General features: G+C 33.8%; 4 protein-coding genes and 1 non-coding gene across 7 annotated transcripts; 2 read left to right on the top strand and 3 right to left on the bottom strand.

The window, feature by feature from the left end:
* The first annotated feature begins 1,643 nt into the window (after positions 1-1,643).
* TRNAE-CUC (transfer RNA glutamic acid (anticodon CUC)) lies at positions 1,644-1,716 on the top strand. The gene has a single exon. It is a non-coding gene; the product is annotated as a tRNA-Glu (tRNA).
* A 193-nt stretch (positions 1,717-1,909) lies between these two features.
* On the top strand, positions 1,910-2,940 carry LOC107481617 (1-Cys peroxiredoxin; the record flags this gene model as incomplete). Its single annotated transcript, XM_016101887.3, is given in 3 exon segments — positions 1,910-2,042; positions 2,135-2,283; positions 2,360-2,940. Coding segments are annotated over 3 exon segments (660 nt in total). The 3' UTR covers positions 2,753-2,940.
* A 1,125-nt stretch (positions 2,941-4,065) lies between these two features.
* LOC107481618 (polygalacturonase At1g48100) lies at positions 4,066-6,503 on the bottom strand. Its single transcript, XM_016101888.3, has 6 exons — positions 5,878-6,503; positions 5,620-5,787; positions 5,488-5,532; positions 5,207-5,414; positions 5,024-5,105; positions 4,066-4,936 (listed from the first exon to the last, which is right to left on the bottom strand). The coding sequence occupies exons 1-6, from the start codon at positions 6,319-6,321 to the stop codon at positions 4,432-4,434; spliced, it is 1,452 nt and encodes a 483-aa protein (XP_015957374.1). The 5' UTR covers positions 6,322-6,503; the 3' UTR covers positions 4,066-4,431.
* Positions 6,504-10,715: 4,212 nt separating this feature from the next.
* LOC107481619 (glycine-rich RNA-binding protein 4, mitochondrial) lies at positions 10,716-12,724 on the bottom strand. The gene is made up of 4 exons (XM_016101889.3): positions 12,422-12,724; positions 11,546-11,614; positions 11,362-11,468; positions 10,716-11,269 (listed from the first exon to the last, which is right to left on the bottom strand). Exons 1-4 carry the CDS (start codon positions 12,558-12,560, stop codon positions 11,126-11,128), a joined length of 459 nt encoding a protein of 152 aa, XP_015957375.1. The 5' UTR covers positions 12,561-12,724; the 3' UTR covers positions 10,716-11,125.
* A 692-nt stretch (positions 12,725-13,416) lies between these two features.
* LOC107481620 (uncharacterized) lies at positions 13,417-17,698 on the bottom strand. 3 transcript variants are annotated; one of them, XM_052258946.1, is made up of 9 exons: positions 17,301-17,698; positions 16,321-16,393; positions 15,716-16,243; positions 15,175-15,607; positions 14,884-15,085; positions 14,546-14,653; positions 14,307-14,453; positions 14,152-14,221; positions 13,417-13,774 (listed from the first exon to the last, which is right to left on the bottom strand). In XM_052258946.1, the coding sequence occupies exons 3-9, from the start codon at positions 16,167-16,169 to the stop codon at positions 13,704-13,706; spliced, it is 1,485 nt and encodes a 494-aa protein (XP_052114906.1). In that variant the 5' UTR covers positions 16,170-16,243; positions 16,321-16,393; positions 17,301-17,698; the 3' UTR covers positions 13,417-13,703. The 3 variants fall into 3 exon arrangements, with proteins under 3 accessions (XP_052114906.1, XP_015957379.1, XP_052114905.1); XM_016101893.3 differs by having other exon boundaries at positions 16,321-16,389; XM_052258945.1 differs by having other exon boundaries at positions 16,321-16,389; positions 17,387-17,698.
* Between the last annotated feature and the right edge of the window lie 3,317 nt (positions 17,699-21,015).

The following is a 21,015-nucleotide window of genomic DNA, read 5'->3' as shown; positions in this document are numbered from 1 at the left end:
TTGCAGTGCATTGTATTTATTTGGCACTTTTACCGTATTGGGAACCCATGGGCCCGGGGTTCTCATTCCGTATATATCTCTTGTTTTTCAGATACAGGTTCAGGTGCTCAGAAGTGAGCTGCGGTTCGTCTGAGAGACGGCGAAGATATTTATTTTCTCTACTTTGTGTTTTCCTTAGAATCTCTCCACCTTTGTTTTGAAAAGATTATATTATGTGTTGAACTCTTTTGGGACTTGCCTATAGAGGCTCTTATGTTTCCTTTGGGAGAGATTAGGAGGTATTGTTGTCAACTACTTTCATACTGTACCCTAGCCGGCCTAAACTTCGCGGGTCGCGACTAGTGGCTATTTACTTATATTATATATATCTATCTGTTATCTATCTCTTAATCTCCTTTATGCCTTGTCCGTATATCGCTTTTGGTTTCACGTTTTAACTTTTCGTTGTCGAAACGTGAGTGATACGTATTCGCGATTTTATTTCTACTCTTTTCAGGCTTCTCGATTAATACTCCTTCCGAAATTACCCATGTTTATATATTTAAAAATCCACCTGAGAGTCGTACCACCGTAATATCATTGACTTATGACTCGAGCATAAGGATTTGAATATTAGGGTGTTACAATTTGTGTTTTATGTAAATAAAAAAACTGAGAATGATTTTCACTTATTCATTGGTTATGAGTTCACGTGGCAGGTATGGTGTGCTTGGATATACGCCTATAATAAATTTTGGTCTATTCCAGGAACCATTAAGCAACACTTTGAGAGTTGGACATGAGCTCCTATAAGAAAAGTCGAACGTAACAGGTGGCTGATTGGTTTTTTTGCTGTTATTTGAAATACGTGGTTGGAAAGAAATGTCAGAATTTTCAAGAATCAAGAAACATGCGTTACGAAATTTATTACCAAGTCGATTAAGAGCTACAAAGAGTGGGTTAGCTTTGTTCAATCTAGTTGTTGATGGCAATGTCGGAGATAACTTCAATTTTTTTTTGTTTAGTGTTTGTATTGTAACTCTGGACTTTCTAAATGTTCCAGCTTACTGTGTTGAGTTTCTTATTTCAAAAAAAAATTTTAACATACAAAAATTAACATAACATTATCGTAAATATCTGAATACCATGTTAGACTCTGTTGTAATTTATTTATGTTAACCTTTTATTTAATTTGATCTTTCTAACAGAAATAATAGAATTGCAATGCAAAACAAAAACAAAAAAACCTCTATACAAAAAAGAAATAATAATAACAATAGAAAAAAAATTATATAAACAAAACTAATAAAAATTCTATAAAAACATAATAACATGTATGAGAGAATATTAAAAAAAGTTACGAAAAAATAACAAAATTTATCGTATAAACAATAAAAAAATAATTAATAGGTAAAAAATAAATTTTTTTAATTAATAGTTTAACAAAAAATAAATACAAAAGCTAAAATTTTTAACTTTTAAGTGAGCAGAAATTAGATGATAGAATCACGTTTACATCTACAAAGAGAAAAAATAGCCAATCAAAGAAAAAAGTTTTCAAAAAACTAAACAGGCGTTTGATACTTGAGAAATAAATCAAACTAAGGAATAGACGAATTTACTGTTTATGAGTAAATAAAATTAATATAAAATAAGCTAATAAATCCGTTGTAGTCTAGTTGGTTAGGATACTTGGCTCTCACCCAAGAGACCCGGGTTCAAGTCCCGGCAACGGAATTTACAGAATTTAAATTTAAATTTTGTAAAAATCTCTACTTTTTGGTTGAAAAAGTGTGAGTTTCAACTTGCAAGTGACATGTAAGCAAGAAAAGGGTCACGTCCATAGCCACAATCATGCCACGTTCTCTTCATGCAGACTACCTTCTTTCCTTTATATTCAACATCAACACATTCAAGTCTCTCCTCATCCCTTCTTCCAATCATCATGCCAGGCCTTACCATTGGAGACACAATCCCTGACCTTGAAGCTGAAACCACCCAGGGCAAGATCAACCTCCACCACTTCTGTTCTAATTCATGGACCATCCTCTTCTCTCACCCTGGTATATATATATATATATATAATTATAATTATTCTCAGCTCTTCTTGTTTCATATATTATAACTATCCATATTCATGCATGATTATTATTAGGTGATTTCACCCCGGTTTGTACCACGGAACTTGGGAAGATGGCTGAGTATGCTAAAGAGTTTAATCAGCGAGGAGTGAAGCTATTGGGTTTATCATGCGATGACATTCAATCCCACAATGAATGGATCAAAGACATTGAAGCCTTCACTGTCAGTATAATTACCTTCAATATGAACTTGCTGTTTAATGAATTCCCTTAGCTTAGTTATTGCATGCATAATGCAGCCAGGTTGCAAGGTGAGTTACCCAATCATGTCAGACCCAAAGAGAGAGATAATCAAGAAGCTGAACATGGTGGACCCTGATGAGAAAGATTCCAGTGGCAATAATCTACCTTCTAGGGCTCTTCACATAGTGGGGCCTGATCTTCAGGTGAAGCTGAGTTTTCTGTACCCAGCAACAACAGGGAGGAACATGGATGAAGTAGTGAGGGTGGTGGAGTCTCTGCAGAAGGCTTCAAAGTTCAAGATTGCAACACCAGCAAACTGGAAGCCAGGGGACCCTGCTGTCATTCAGCCAAGTGTCACTGATCAACAAGCCAAGGACATGTTCCCTCAAGGTTTTGAAACTAAGGATCTCCCTTCAGGGAAAAACTACTTGCGCTTCACCAAAGTTTGATATCATATCATATCATATCATGTCATCTTATTTTGCTATCTCACAAATCTAAATATGGTTAAGTACGAGTTGGCCTCTTCTCTAATGTTATGTTTTATATAGACACTACTTAGTATAATGTATCCTTTTGTTGACTGTGTTATACTATAACAGAATCTGAATCTTAATTTGGTTATGTCACATTATTATTGCTATATGGTTAAGTATGTGTAAACTTGTATTGTCTCATATGCATGCTTTAGTTTTACCACAATGCTTTAGTCTTAAAATTAATTCACATACACAGGCTTCCAATAATGGAATTAATTAATTAAAGAACATAAATTCAACATCTTTTGTGCCCCCACCAACTTACATGCTTGTATATTATTGAGAGGATTCATGCATATTCTATTTTGTTATTCCAGCGCTGTAAAAAACATGTGGACACAATTGCACTGAGAACCCACGTGTGCACAGAATGGACTCCATTACATCCACAAGATTGCCTCTGGATTTAAACATATTATATAGTGCTAGGTGATATCTCCTCATATAAACCACAAAACATATATGAATTGACGAATTTGAATATTCACCACTCACGAGATTGCTAACATAAGTATTGTGCATGTCAGAAATTCACTTGTGATCATGGTGATTGGTAATTATGCTAATGCTATTGTCAAAACACAACACAAACAAGAACTCACTTTGAAGGGTCATTTAATTAATTTCTCCACATAAAACAAAAGTTTGTCCTGTTAGTTTGGGCTATACACAAGCTAACTCATTACTCATTAACTACTCTTAAAATAAATGGCAGGTACTGAGGTACATTATTATATTTAGATGTGTTGGGCTCATAATTATATCTGCTTATGTAGAAGGATCATTGTGTTGATCCAGTTATAATTAATAATTATGAAAATGATATCTTATATATAATGTAATATGTAAAGATGTACTAACAATTTGTATTTTGCCACCACAGGTTCCTATAGATACTAAATTAGTAAATGGTGAAAACTTAATTGCACTCGACTTCACGTGAAGTTACGTGAAGTTGATACCTAAGATAAGAGCCGTTAGATAAAAATTTGGACTTTACGTGAAGTTGATACCTAAAAGCTGTTAGATGAAAATTTAGTCAAATTAGTCAAATCATCTAACAGTTCTCAGGTATCGATTTCACATAAAATCGACTGCACCTGAGTTTCCATCAGGTATGAACTTCACTTTACTGCACTTTCCACCTTAGTAAATTATGAATGTTGATGGCATCGTGAATATAAAATCTGAAGTTAATCTTGTCAAGGAACTAAAAGTGTACATGATACTAACCATATAATATATATAAATGTTGAATCAAGCTATTACAATAGAAGAGTCCCAAAAGAGGACTATAACAATTCTATATTTCATCTCGCAATATGGGATAAGAACACCCAAATGGGGACGAGTCCTAATTCTTAATATGGAATTGGAAACCACAACCACCAACACATAGTAATGGCTATCTGACTTCTATACTTGTAGTATATATATATATATATATGTCTTCTATGACCAACCAAAATTCAAATTAACATTTCTAATACCAACTGTCTCAAGATAGAAAATATAAAAATATTGAGACGATTGAAACAAAGATAAGACCAAAAAAATGTCTTTATCTTGAGACAGTTACTAAAAGAGATTTAACTGCATTCAAAAGCAGAAGGGTCGGCCACAGTCTCAGGGTCACCTTCCCTTAAGCAATTGATCGGAGGTATAGTCCAAGTCTCCTGTGTCCCATAAGCATTCCAACAAAAAGGGTCATCAACCAATTCTCCTTCATATGGGAAAAGCTCAACATCAGAGAGTGTTATGTTTGTGCAAGCAACAGTGTCACTGCATGCAAAGTGAATAGGAGGGGTCCTAACATCATAGGTACCCTTAATGTTCTTGTAGGACACATCATTCACATGAACAGCTGAAGTTTGGTTATGGCATTCCTTTGACAAGCAGTAATATTGGTCTATGATGATGCAGTTCCTAACATTTTCCATTTGGATATTCTCAAATCTCAAACCTGTCACTGATCCCATCCCACCTTGCCATGTCTTGATTCTTAGCCCATTGTCTGATTCTTTTATGATGGTGTTCTTGACTGTTAAGTTGGACACACATGCTTGAGAATTGTGCACTCCAAGGCTTCCAATGCTGTAATACAAGACATGATTAGTAACAATGAGAATCAGATTAGGTGGCACTTATTTTAGTAATCACCAATAATTGGTAAGTATGTACCTAATCCCATGGCTAGGACCACAGGTGACACCATCTATGTCCACGTTTGCAGTGCCGGGTCCAATTGAAATGCAGTCATCACCTGCTCAAAATTAGTCAAATAATTAATAATGTTATTATCATAATAAGCTGTATAATTATAGTAAGTAGAAGATTGCTGTTTTTAATTATATGCATGATTACCATTGCTTATCATGGTATTGTATATTCCAACAGCCTTAGAGTTTTCAACATGGATTCCATCAGTGTTGGGGCTGAGTTTAGGTGAAGAAATGGATAGCCTATCTATTTGTACTCCTTGGCAGCCATTGAAAATCATGTGGAACTGAGGGCTGTTCTGGATTTTCAGACCACTCACCTTCAAATTGCTGCTCATGAAGAACCTCATCATCTATTTATAAAACAAACAATGGTAAGATAACAGTTTTAAATAACTAAATTTTCTTGAGTAATGGATTACTTACAGCAGGACTTCCACATGGTCCTGAAGTTGTTTTTCCATCTGCACTCTGAAAATCCAAAAATGAAATTAATGGGGTTTTCCAATTGAACTCGAAATAGTTGAATTGATCAGCAATATGGAAAGGTGGTTATACTCTGTGAGGTTTGCAGGGGAGATCCCACCACTTATCTCCATTGCCTTCAATGGTTCCTGTGCCATTAAGTGACATTTGATCAAGTCTATAAAACACAAGCCATTGATTTCGGCTATCGGATTCCGGCCATGAATCCGGTCCATCTGGTGCCATCAATGTACCATCCACCTACTCACATTCAAACCTTATTAGTTAACATTAATCTTAATCATGCATGATTAAAATCACAGTAACTATTATGAGCATTGTTGTTCTTACTTGGAGTACTAGTCCTGGCTTGCATGGACCTGAGAGAATACTTGAAGTGACCTTAAAAGAGTAATTCTCTGGAGCAAGAACAACACCAGACTCAACAGCACAAGCAGCTTTCCATGCTGCCCTGAATGCTGCTGTGTCATCTGCTAAACCATCACCAACTGCTCCGAACGACCTCAAATCAAAGATGCCGTCCGGAGCAGACTCCGGAGGAGGAGGATCATTGGGGTAAGGTGTGGAAGGTGTTGAAGGAACAGGGGAGTAATCAGAAGCAGGGGGCTTAGTAGGAACAGGGGAAGGAGAAACAGGGGAAGAAGAAACAGGGGAATTTCTCTTATGATTATTTGTGTGATGGTGGTATCTTCCTTCCACATTTCCAATGTTGTTATGGTTGAAGAGTAAAATCATATTAATCCATAGCATAAAAAACCAGTGAATGGTTTCCATTTCTCACAAATGTGTATGAGCCAATGTGGAACCACAAAATGGTGATAAGTTGTTTTTTTTCCTTTTTCCCCACTATGTATGTAGACAAAAGGAAGTTCTTGAGCTTAAGTTAAAAAAAAGAATGCAAAGGATAATGAGAATGAAAATTGAAGGAGGAAGAATGGCTAAGATAGAATCTGATTTATAAGTAGAAGCAGAGTGGCCTAGCAAGCAAGGATCATGTCTTATTTATATACTCAGAAACATACATGTATGTTTTCTTATGAAAAAATAAAATTCTCAAGCATGGAGTTGCCACGTGTCAAGTCCATGTTGATTGAAAGTATAGTGTGTCATGGAAAATATTAGACCCTTCTAAACCCCTTTCTAGAGTTTAAACTTTAAACAACTCTAATAGTTGTAAGCTTGTAGTCTTTATTTTATTTTTTATTTTAACTATTTTTTTTCCCTCAATGCAATTATTTTTCTTTGAAGTGTTGAATTATTGTGGTCCAGAATGTGATGCCTTGGTTCTTCTCTTCTTACACTTTCCATTCCCTTGGCCATTATTTGCTCACAGTTTCTGAATTTTATGTTGCACAAAAAAAAAAAAAAAAGATTTAATTTTATATAGGTATAAGCTGAATTTGGATCATTAGTCACTTATCATGAAGTAACTAATTAAAGTGGACGTGGAAAGTATACATATATAGCAGAATAGTGATAAGAAAATAGATTTACATATTTATAGAGAAAAATACACATTACACCCTTCAAAAGACAGTAAACATTTTTAGTTTTGTTAAGGTAACTAACTACTAAAATGATTATAAAAGGTGGTATTTAATATTTAGCATAAGTTGATCCAATGAGGTGTATTTTACCCCTGAAAGAGGTCAATAATATTATATAAATAGGATAAGATATAATGCATGTGAAATATATGGCTGCAAGTTATTAGGACCAGATCTGTTTAAATTACAAAATAGAATACAATAAAAGATGGTAAGAAGTTTCATGTGGTGAATCACAACCACCATTCTAATTTGAGCTATGGCAAACTTTATCTTTCAATTTTTTGAAGTAGAAGCTTTCTCTAATTGATTTGCATTATTGATGGCAAAGCAATTAATATCACATTTCATATGCTGACCGTATCTTCAGGGCATTCATTCTAAGAATTAAGCTATCACAATTCACACACATCACTTATCCCATCACAACCATTTAAGAATATATGACTATTAATTAGTGAGCAGCAAAATATTTGGTGGTTGTGTTGCTGATATGAATGTTTATTTTCAATTTTCCAGTGAGAAGAGAACACGTAAGCTTTGAGAGAATGATGAATTAAAAAAAAAAAGTGCAAATAAAAATTGGTTGTGATGATGTAAAAGAAAATAAAAGGGATCCCGTGACTCTTTGTTGTTGTTTAGTTCCTTGTGGCCAAGGAATAGTATTAGGTGGGCGACAACAGAGAATTAACACATTCACGGGTGGAATCAAAAAATGTTTCATATTATTAAATGCCAAAATAAATAAATAAATAAATAAAGACTACTCAATTGACACATATATAAGAGAGTGACCCTCTTAGAAACTATGACCCTTCCCTCCTATGGTTCCTTCTATCTACATATCTGAATGTCCCTTTACGTGACAACTCAACACAAAATAATAAAAGAGACCATTGAAAAAGTGATGATAGATATTAAGAGGATTATATTTTTTGTGACTTCACCTGATGAGTGATGAGGTTTAATTTGCTTTCTTCTAAGCATGCAATGGTGTTTGACGTGCAAGTTGTATGTTAGTGAAAGCATGCATGCATCAAGTGTGAGTGTGAAGAGGGTTATTCAGAGATAAAATTGTTGAGCATGTCACGTGCTTATTAGCCTCACGGGTGTCATAGTAAAGGACAACAATATCAAAATTCATTATTTTATTTCTATCATAATCCTGTTTATCTCCTATGTAGAAAATATAGATTTGACATATAATAATATAATTCTCAATTATTGGAGAAACAATAATTAAATGTTTTGTAAAATAATTTTCAAGACTTAATTCTGTTTAAATATTGCATTTTATTTAATAATGCAAGAATATGAAGCCAAAATGAGAGGCATCCAATAAAATTTTGGTTTAATTATTTTATTAATTCTTATAATTTTACCAAATTTTTAATTAAATTCATATATTTTTTCTTTTTGAAGTGAGTTTTTACATTATTTTTAATTTTGTAATTTGGTTATTTTTATGTTAAAAATATTAAAATTAACAGAATATTTTTTTAAAAATAAATACGGTGAAATATCTAATTAGATTTTTAATTATGAATATTTTCAATTTGTGAACAAATATTCAGTTAAATCTAATATTTTGTTTACATTAGAAATAACCTAATTATAAAATTTAAAGCAGTATAAAAACCCAATTAAAAAAAGTTTAATTATTCTATCGGTTCTTATAATTTCATCAAATTTTTAATTAGGTCCTTATACTTTTCTCTTTTTAATTAAATCTTTATACCATATAAGATTTTGTAACTAAGTCCCTACCGTGACAAAAACGTTGAAATTAATGGAATATTCTACTAAACTATACAGAATATTTAGTCGAGAGTTAAGTATATCCGTTTTGTTTAACGAGTTATTGGTTAATTCCAACGTTTTTGTCACGGCAGAAATTTGATTACAAAATCTGATATGGTATAAGAACTTCATTGAAAATTTGGTAAAATTATAAAGATCGAGAGAGTAATTAAACCAAAAAAATAAAAAAATCTAATTATAAATTTGACAAAATGATAAGAACCATCAAAATAATTAAACATACATTTTTTTTATAAAGAAAACTGGAAAAATAGGAACTGGAAAGCTTAATAAGGGAGAGGAAGAGAAGTTTTCAGTTTTGTGATCAAAGAGATTCTGGGGAGTACTTTTTTTTAGACCTGAGAAACACAGTGTGGGGTGAGAGTGTGTGGTTGACAGTGAAGCCACGTGGCAAAGGGTCAGGTGCACGCGCCACACGCGCCTAGATAGTGGTTCTTTTAGTCCATGAAAGATTCTTTGAATGATATACTAGTAATACAGTTCCAACTTCCAACACTGTTATATTATCACATGCAACTCCTAAGCACATCATTTTACTGAAACTCATGATCTCACAAATAATGGCTTAAAAGTTAAAAACCCATCTTTCACGTGCTGGCGTCTTCTTCTTCTTGTGCATGTCACGGGCTATATATATATCATATGTTAGGGTAGGATTTAATTTAAATTAATCAAGGTTAAAATTATTGGCTTGATTTCATTTCATGTGATGTGGACAAGTGTATAAGCAGAGCTTTATGGTGTCTTATGCACTGAACATATTGTTCAAATAATCCCATTATTTTAAGTCTAATCTTGGATGCATGTGTGTTAATATGGGTCTAATTAAACACTAAACATTGCAACTAACCAGAATTGGCTGGACCAATTTTAAAAAAAATAGTGCTAGGTGTTCCATCTTAACAGGCTCCTGTTCCAATTCAATCAAGTACATTCACATGTATAATATTGACAAATTAAATGATTTTATTGATGGACAATGAAAGTACTGTAGACAGTGTTAATTGTTTTGTCATTTCTTAATTTGATTAACAGAATGCAATATTAATGAAAACATTAGTTATTTTGTTCAAGTTACTCAAAAGCTCTAGTGTTCCGTGAAGCTCTAAAACTTCATTTGCATGTTGTGTGATATTAAGGTCAGTAGTTGGATCATTTTATGGATATTATGAATTTAATTTCATACCATATAATTGTATTTAATTAATTACTAGTGTTTGTCTTACATAAATGTGTGTATGTTGCATTGTATCCATCATCATCGTTGTAATACCTAGTAGCTAAATAGAGACAAAAAATGCTTTCCCTCCTTTGTGCACGAAATTAGCAGTGGACCTGTTGTTGTTGTTGTTGTTGTAGTCCCTCTTTTCAATTTGTTATATGATTTTTGTTGCTTTTATCCTTAATAATCTTTTATAATTTGATGCCAGTGTTAGGTAATTATGTCAATGACCAATAGTCTTAGGTTGGAAAAAGGCTAACAATTAAAGGTTAGCTCAAATGATGCAAGAGTTTTCTATTAGAAAAATATTGGTATACTGGTTTTTTATAGCCATACTAGACTAACTTATGTCCGAAACAATAGTGAATTAGTGATCATGGTATAAGTCAAACATAACATAGTCAAATGCTAAGCATTCTAAAAAAAATAGAGTACAAGACTTCATGAAAATTAACTTGTTATTAAAAATGAAAAAAAAATATATAAAATACAACAAATCCTATATTTTAAGCCCTATACCTAAAGAATATACTACCCTAAATCCAAAAGTTTGAATCATTGATATAAAATATAATAAATAAAAAATTAAGATTTGTTTAGTTAACAAAAAATACAATCCTCTTTACTTAATAAAAGAGTGTTTGAAGAGGCTCATAATATGCATAAGAAAGGGCTGAGTAAACCTAACATAAGTTGTTTTGATCTCAAATAATCTCCTTAGTCCTTACATCAAAAAGCTAAGGTGTTATTGAAAAGCACACCCATTTTGTAACATGTTACATATCCCACTCCTTAAATGGTTTTATACAAAATATAGTTAATGCAAATGATCTTCAATAACTTCAAAGATATAGCATTTATTTTATGCCAAGATGATCGGTAATGAACTGAAATTGTTGCATCAACAGCCATCCTCCTAGCATACTACAACTTCCAACATTTTAGCTTCTTCAATCTTCAGAAACTTCACTGATTCAGAAAATTTCGTTCAGTACCAGCAATCTACCACCTCCTCTTGCTCTGGCTCTGGCAAATTCCATTTCTTTTGGGGCCCTGAGGTCCTTGGCCGTGCACCATAATCATCCCAGCCAAGCTTTGCAATTTCTACATGAATCGTCCTACCATAAAAATCCTGTAGACAACCGACAATAAATAAATTAGACAAGCACATTCTGGTGCCACTGTCTATAATCTTAGGACGAGGCACGCTGTAAAATTTTGAACCTTCTGATCCATTGTTTCTAGCGCAAGCATGGCGTCATCTTGACACATGTATTGAATAAAAGCATATCCTTTTGATCTTTTCGTTTTTACATCTTTAGCAACCTTAACTGCAATGCATACAAGGGTCATGGTAAGTACTGAGCTCAATTCCAAATCCTACAATATGGATATTGAATGCACTTACCTTCAGCTATCTTGCCAAAATTCGAAAATTCCTTTTGCAAAGTAGTCTCACCAGTAGTATATGGCAAATCTGCCTCCAAATAAGTACAAATTGAAGTTACTATAAAGTACATTTAAAGCTCCAAAAGAAACAAAGTGCTCAAGCATGTAGATATCACAAGGAAAAAAATTGCTTAAGGCATACGAAAAGATTACAGAAGACTCCACCAAATAATCCCTCAGAATTATGTAGATTAAACCTAAACAGAAGCTTAGAATTTGATAACATAATGTTTCACTGTGTTACTGGAAGCCCATCTGTCTAGAAGTTGAAAGCATATAAGATAGAATGATTTATTAAAAGGAAGGGTACAAATGTGAAAGACAGAGATCCCACAACCTTGCATACAGATCACTCTAACAAGCTTAAAGAAAAGATTAGAAGTTTGCATGTAATTATCACCAATTCAATTCCTAACATCATGCATACAAATCCATCAGCCGTTACATCTGTTTGCCCACTATGATTTAATGTCAGCAAACACTCACAAATTTATCAGGGGCCAATCAAAAACCACTCCAACAATTTAGGCAAGATATCCACCACATTAATAATACTCCTTCAAATGACTAAGTTTCAGCTGCCTATACATTTTTGTGCTACCCACATAAAAAAACTGCATTGCATCCTATGGGGTGGAGAATTTCTAACAAGCCTTCGCATAAAAATCGCTACTTTGCAAAGAAAAGGGATAAAAAGATTTGCTTGTTCTGAAGCGTGTGAGAGCCGAAAAAGACTCAATCAACAAGAGAGAGAGAGAAGGGCATGCAAGGCACATGAACAGCAAAAACAAATAGCATAACATAGCAGAGAGAGAGAGAGAGATGAGATGATTACTCTTAACAAGGATTTTGCTTGCAAGAGGATAGGAATGAGGTGCGAACTTGAGAAAAGAAGATTGCTGTGTGTGGAATTCTGCTCTAACGCTTGCAAAGGGTTTTGGGTATACAGGGAACGAAGCCAGCATCATGTTCATCAAATCAGTGCAGTTGTTACTTCTTCAGACCACAGCAGCCACAAAAATCCTGAGTCACCAGAGCTCTTCAGTGTCCAAACTCCCAAACTGTGTGAATTGTGACCTGGGAAATGGGAGTGGAAGTGGAAGCCATGTTTCTTACTTTCTTTTGTTTTTGGGCTTGCTTGGCTACACTTTTAACAAAAGATTTGTTTCTATTTATAATATTAAAAAAATTATATAAAAAATAAAAGAAAAGATATAAATTATAATTTTTAAAAAATTAGTATTTTTATTATTAAACTTTTGTTAAAAATTGTGCTAGTTTGTTTACTGGATAATATAAAAATTATTAAAATATTTACCTGACGAAAGCAAATTTTCGTTGGATCTATATCATCTATCATATGTGCTATTTATTGAGTACCGAAAAAAGGGTCCATAGACAATCAATTAACCATATATGAAGAAACCAATTAAAGTATTTGGATTAATTTGTCTATTACTTTAAAGCTTTAACAAATGTGAATGTTTTATTGAAAATTATAGGATAATATAACTTGAAACCCCCCATTGGAACCATTAAAGTTGTCTTCTTTCGTGATAACTATGGCTTGCTTTCAACTTAACATGAAACTTTTTCCTTTCGATAGAGAAAAGTAGTTTGAATCTTGTTCTGAAATTTTGCCAAGCTGCGATTCTTTTGATAAAAATTTAACGTCAATTTTTAACCATTAACTGAATCTGGCCACACGATAATTGATAATTTGCAATGTCCACTGTCATGCAAGTTATTGAACTAGCAAATGATTCAGAATATAGCTCCAAGGTAAGAGCAAGTACCAAAGAAGAAAATTTTCTAAAATGTTACGTATAATTGAGTCGCAACAAAATACAAGTTTGTACATTATTTTTAAAATTCGGATCCATGTAAACCAAGTGGATAGTTCTTGATGGGTTTGGTGCACAAAATAAATATAAAGATGATTAAACAAAATCCTTAATGATTGTCTCTCTATTTCCTTTTTACACTCAAACAGCACCATCGCTTGTTTCCTTGAAATATAGAAATTAGCATTCATTAACTTTTTCCATCATCCCACAAGTTATCATCATATCCAATAAAACTATCCCATATAATAAGCTAGGTAAGCAATAAAACTCCTATGCTGATTTCGTACAAAATTCATGGCGCAAAGCTTCCTCCAGTTTTTGGAATATAGCTGCAAACACCCCTGCAAAGAGAACACCACAAGCTAAATAATTTTTATTCACTCGACCCATAGGAAGGCTGCAACAGTTAAAACTGCAGGAGTCAATGTAAAAAAGGCTGCAACACTGCAAATCATGTGAGGAGCCGACTGACTTGCACAAGAAGAAACGATGATAACTCCATTGAAGACATGGAAAAATAATATTGAACGTGTTTATAATTCAGAGGAAGCACTCATTCACAAAATTTATCCTTTCAATTGACCACTGGCTTTTCAGCAACAGAGGGAAATAACAACTCCAAAGTCATTTATAGAGTCTGCTAGAGACTAATACCACTAAAACAACGAGAAACTTATTTAGAACAATACGAATTGGAAACTAAGACCAGTGAAAAAACCTGATAATGGGCTACTCCTATCCTGCAATGAACCCTTCACTAACAGCGTCCCAGGGATCTGCTGAAAAACCTATTAAGACGGATAAAATAATGTAAGGTTAATGTCACTTCTTCCAATCAAATCATTTTTAAAGCCAATGAACAAGCAATCATACCAAAATACGAAGGCTCGACCTATCAGAAGATAAATTTAGTCTTAGTCCATTTGATGTCTCTCCTGTAGGTTGAAAATTGATGGATTTATTGATAACAGGAGAATGATTCTTCAAGACTGAATCACATTCATCTTTGGATGCTACAACCTGTTGAAATGCAATCATGCTTATTGCTTAACAAGCACAGCCATCACAAGGAAACAAAATCAAAATCTGAGACTTAGAGGAAGTAGTCTTACATCCACTGTGAAAGCAGAGGTATTCAGTGTACATGACAGGCCATGCATAGAGAAGTAAGATTTTACAGCTTCTAATACATTAATGGCACCATGTTGGCGTGGAAGACCCTGAAAAATAAATTTGATTCATGTAATCTAAAATTAGGAGCAACGCAAAATGTGTAGGACATGCAACAATATATGGTATAGGCTCAACTGATAAGCATTTGAAGACAACTTTGCATCTATTTCAAATAAAGGAAGACATCTGCCAGAGACGAAACACAAGTGGAAAATTTCTTTAGTTTTGTCACTGTAATAATTATACAGTTGCCAGACTGAAAAAGAATATACCATACCTCAAGCATGAAGGACATGTTCTTCTGCAGCAAAGAAATCGATGGCTTCTGTATGGGTGGCAAGAAAGACCAAGCAAGCCCCCATCTGGATGTTCTGCCCTGGACAAATTCAGTCGTCTTCACTATGGTGACACCAACCTCCCAAAGTTTTGAAACAAGGGACTTGAGACTTGATTTTCTGCCTACCATTGAAGTGAACCACCTATGACCACATCAAAATAAATGAGTATGATTTTATTACAGGTAAAACAACATCGACGGAATGATATTTCTTATGTGAAAAAGTAATACCGAAACTGATGCTTCAGCACAACACTGTCTTCAATAATACGAGCAACGAAGGCCTTCTCACCGCCAGGACAAACCATTTCCTTGGAAGTGCCACCGCAAGAAGTTTTTGGATTAAGTCCTGCTTCCTCCAAGCTTTCAAAGAAGGGTGGATTACACATGCAGAAATCAAATTTCTCATCATCCCTGACTACTCCAAGAAGTATGGGGGGTCCATCATAGTTCTTATTCTCATGGACATTTGAATGAAGAGGTAATGAAGGCAAAGACGGCCCTACCTCTTGGCAAATATCTATCCTGGTTCCACCATCATGGAACCCTTCAAGACACGGAGCCTTTTCGTTGTCTTCAACCTTTCTAATCTCAATCGACTCGGCAATATGTGGATTACTGTTAACATTCCTGGTGGCCCACTCAATTGCAACATCAGTCACATCTATAAACAAAGTTGCGTTAGAAAATGCATTTTCATTTCATCAAACACATAAGGTGCATAAACAGGTAAAACCAAAATAATCCAAAAACCGAGAAAAAGACAAGATACCTGATCCAACAAAGGTCCAACCAAAAAGGGAAGCGCCAAGAAGAGGGTAAATGCAATTGGCGCCAGTGCCAATATCAAAACCCCTGACTTTCCCTTGCTGAGAAGAAACGGAGTTGGTTGGAATGATGTGAGAAGAGAGAAGGTCGTTGAGCCAGTGGATGTAGTTGGACCTGTTGGGGACAGTAGGGCAGAGGTGGCCGTCAGGGATCTGCCAGCGGAGGGAGTGGTTGTGAAGGAGGAGGACGCGGGTGAGTTCGCGGGTGGCGTTGAAGTCGGTCCAGTCGAGGAAAGGACGGGCGGCGCCGCCGTGTGTGGAATAGTTGACGTAGGGACGGAAGGAAGGGTAGAGAGAAGCCAAGTGAGCGAAGTCTGGTGGCGTCTCAGCGTACTTGTTGTCTGGGTGAATGGTGGGTCGTTGCTTCTCTCTCTTCCTCTTCTTTCCAATTCCCCCCATAATCTCCAAGAACAAACCCCAGAGAGCACATAATAATGTTCCAGGCCAAAAGTGTTCTATATTTGTATTCTTAACTGCAGTGCATACAAGAGTCATGGTAAGTACCGAGCTCAATTCCAAATCCTACAATATGGATATTGAATGCACTTACCTTAAGCTATCTTGCCAAAATTCGAACATTCCTTTTGCAAAGTAGTCTCACCGGTAGTATATGGCAAATCTGCCTCCAAATAAGTACAAATTGAAGTTACTATAAAGTTCATTTAAGGCTCCAAAAGAAACAAAGTGCTCAAGCATGTAGATATCACAAGGAAAAAAATTACTTAAGGCATACGAAAAGACTACAGAAGACTCCACCAAATAATCCCTCAGAATTATGTAGATTAAACCTAAACAGAAGCTTAGAATTTGATAACATAATGTTTCACTGTGTTACTGGAAGCCCATCTGTCTAGATGTTGAAAGCATATAAGATAGAATGATTTATTAAAAGGAAGGGTACAAATGTGAAAGACAGAGATCCCACAACCTTGCATACAGATCACTCTAACAAGCTTAAAGAAAAGATTAGAAGTTTGCATGTAATTATCACCAATTCAATTCCTAACATCATGCATACAAATCCATCAGCCGTTACATCTGTTTGCCCACTATGATTTAATGTCAGCAAACACTCACAAATTTATCAGGGGCCAATCAAAAACCACTCCAACAATTTAGGCAAGATATCCACCACATTAATAATACTCCTTCAAATGACTAAGTCTCAGCTGCCTATACATTTTTGTGCTACCCACATAAAAAAACTGCATTGCATCCTATGGGGTGGAGAATTTCTAACAAGCCTTCGCATAAAAATCGCTACTTTGCAAAGAAAAAGGATAAAAAGATTTGCTTGTTCTGAAGCGTGTGAAAGCCGAAAAATACTCGATCAACAAGAATAGGCTAGAACAAGCCAGAGTAGCGAGCAAAGCAAATCAACCAAGAACAAGCACTAAGCACTGACAGAGCATCCAATTAACTCAAGCACAAAGTAAAAAACCAAAACAGCAACACATAATTTAATCAATAATCATCAATCAATGAAAAAAAAACACCAACAGTAAGTATTAAAAAACGACGATCACTAACCATGGAAGAACAAGCATGAAGAGGGTTTGGTTTCTGAACAGACAATAAAAAAACACGAAGAACAAGCACTAGCAGTGAGCATTGACCTTCGACGGACGACGGAGAGCGGTTGAGCGCAATGGACAACGGGGAACAGGCGACTGATGAGAGCGAACAGGGGATGGAGAGCGAACAGGTGACTGATGAGAGCGAACAGGGGATGGAGAGCGAAAAGGGATGGTGAGAGCGAAGTAACGAACGCCGATAGCACGAAGACGGAAGTTCTTGAGTGCGACGGAGGCGGCAGCAGCAGTCTCTCACTCCGACAGACGGACGGCGACAAGATTGGTGGAGGTTAGGGTTTGCTTTCTTTTGTGGAGGCTAGGGCATTTTGCTGATGACTAAGGAGTAAGGAAGGAGTTGGAGAAGGGAGCCAAACGCGTGCAATCCCTTTTCTTTCAACAAAGGAAACGGCGTCGTTTCTTGTAAACCGGCCGGGTCTCAATCCAATTTGACCGGCCAATTTTCGGCCGGTTTAGCAATTTATGTCCGATTTCTAAAACAGCAATTTTTACTAGTAAATCGAACCGCTTAAATTATCAATTCGCGACTAGACCGATTTGATCAGTCGGTTTGGTTCGATTTTCATAACATTACCAACAACAAACCCCAAAGAGCACATAATAATGTTCCAGGCCAAAAGTGTTCTATATTTGTATTTTAATTATTAAAAATACTTATAAAATTAAAAGAGAGTTTTGTTAGCCTGTGTTCTAGAACATTGGTTAAGTATATTATAAAAAAATATTTTAATACGATGTATATGTAAAATTATTTTATACATTGTTAGTATATTAAAATTAAATTTAAGAAGAAAAGTCTACAGTAAAGAATTTGTATGGAAATTTGGAAAGAACCATGTAGTGTTTAATTTACCAAAACTCAAAAATATAAATATATATTATATTAATTTATAGGATAAAGAATAAATAGGTCCTTAAATTTTTTATTCATAGACTTTAAAATTTCTCAAGAATAAAAAATATAAAACAATCCTCGACTTCTCAAAACGCCGTATAAATGGTCCTTTCGTTCAATTTGCTTCGCAACACGCCAACACGTTACGAATTCGGATTTTTTGGCGCCTATGCGATATCAACAAAGTTTTGTCCACTAAATGGATCGACTACATAAATAAAACGATATCATTAAACTCTATCATGTTTACAGAAAGACCGTTTATACGTAGATTTTATTTGACCATCTCATAGATGGTAGATCTTTCGGAAATGGATCCTCTCCACTTGAGGAAATGCAGAGTGATCTCTCACTGTTAACTTTATAAGTGGGGCTAAAATTAAATATGAGAGAGAAAGTAATGAAGAGTAAAAGACCACAATTTACACCATCCAATTTTTTCTTCACTGAAAAAGATCCGAAGATCCACTCCCAGATCTTTCTCTACTTTTCACCTCTTGTCCATCTTCTTCTCACATATATAAACCACTTGAGACGTGATTCTACCATTTTTTATTTTTTGAAGATTATAACTTTGCTTGTTTAGATTTATAATTCAAAAACTATTTTTTGTTCAATTCAAAATACATTTGGTAACAGTAACAATAAACTACGTGAATATGACTTAATAATTCATCACTTAATTTCTTAATTAAGAGATTAGGAAAGTGAATCATAATGACTAAGAAAGAATTATGTCAATATTTTTTTATTTCTTTAGTTAAGTATAACTAATTTTCCTTTTCACATGGACAAGAAGTTTTCAAGATGCATGAGATAGAATTATCAGCAAAATTTATAATAAGTTCTGATACTAATAAAGTTCATAAGTTAAAAACTACGGTTATAAATTAAAAAATTGCTTAATTTATGGAAATTTCTAAAAAATATAGGTAGCTATATTTTAGTTTAGTAAGTCTTTGTTGAATTAGTGTGGTAATAACGTAATATTAACTTGTGTTTTCTAAAGTCTACAAATATAATTTTGTTAATAATATTACAGAGTCAATAAAATATTTGTATAATATGTATAATGAATTATTTATTTAGTTTAATATGAGTTAAAAAATGAATATTCAGATAAAATACTATTAATTTTTCAAATATAATACACCTATCTTATCTAGAATAACCATTCGAATACCAAAAATAATAAACATTTAATATCCTACTGAATCAAACATCTCTAAATCTCCATTGTACACATTGTACAGATACTCCATTGACTCCCTATACTTTTTTCTAATAGAATTTATTACGAAAAATTCTAAGTGTTCCAAATTTTTTCTTTATTTTTATTTCACAGTTAAATCAGTATTAATTAACTCTTCTTATTGCTACACTCAAAATATCTTTTCCTAATATTTTCTATTTATTAGTATTATCATTTGCTCTTTTATTTTTAATTTTTATTTTATTAAAAGTATTTGTTACTAATAATAATTATTTCCGAATCTAAAAATTACATCATATGTAAGTAGTTAATTAATAGTGTTTAGAAAATTAATATTAACAATATATTAGTTGTTATTAATGTATATAATATTTTGTATAAAATTAAACTTCAATTGCATAAGAAAATTTGACTATTGTAAATTCTTTAAAGCACCAAATAATTCATCTTATAAACTCAAAATCAACACATCATAACTAATTTAAAATTTTAAGACATTAAATTAATAGATTTTTTATCTCATAATTAATTAACAATAATAACAACAAAATTTTGTCCATTAAATGAGGTCGACTACATAAATAAAACGATATCATTAAATTCTATTATGTCTACAGAAAGACCATTTATATATAGATCTTATTTGACCATCTCATAGATGGTAGGTTTTTCTCTACTTTTCATCCCTTGTCCATCTTTCATCACATCCACCCTCCTGACTGGGTGCTCTGTGAATCTTCTTCTCACATGTACAAACCACTTGAGACGTGATTCTACCATTTTTTCCACAATAGGTGCTATTTCGACTCTTTTTTTATATATTCGTTTCTTATTCTATCTAATCGCGTATGATCACTCATTCATCTCAACATCTTCATCTCTGTCACACTTAACTTATGATCGTGCTCTCATTTAGCCGCCCAACACTCTGTACCATAACATATAGTTGATCTGATAGCAGTGCTATAGAATTTACCTTTAAATTTTAAAGGCACTTTTTTTGTCACATATAAAACTAGACGTACTCCGCCATTTTGACCAACCTGTATGGATCCTATGATTTAAATCTCTTCATTATCTTGTATGATGTACTCAAGATATTTAAAACTTTTAACTTTTCGTAGGATATTTTCTCCAATCTTCACCTCTGTATTAGGGTTTTTCCTTTGTCGGCCAAACTTACATTCCATATATTCCGTCTTGCTACAGCTTATGCGCAGACCGTACACTTCTAGAACTTCTTGTTGTGAATAACTAGTATGACCACAATCCAATCAATCATGTGTCAAATAATTTGTTAATATAATAAGGTTCTTGATTAAATTTAGAGATTTATCATTATGATAGTGATCATAATATTGAGAGATAAATCTTTTATAATTTAATCTAAATTGTTATTAGTCATAGGATTATTAAAAAGGACATTAATGATCTGAAAATATCAATATATATAATGGTCTTCATTGGATGATGATTAATAGATCTCATTTATTAAAAATATATATAAATGGTGCATATAAAGATATGACCATTGAACTGACTCAC

The sequence above is a fragment of the Arachis duranensis genome, chromosome 3, assembly GCF_000817695.3.
Source record: "Arachis duranensis cultivar V14167 chromosome 3, aradu.V14167.gnm2.J7QH, whole genome shotgun sequence".
NCBI lineage: Eukaryota > Viridiplantae > Streptophyta > Magnoliopsida > Fabales > Fabaceae > Arachis > Arachis duranensis.
Note: the sequence above shows the minus strand (reverse complement) of the source record. Positions and strands in the feature narration are given on the sequence as shown.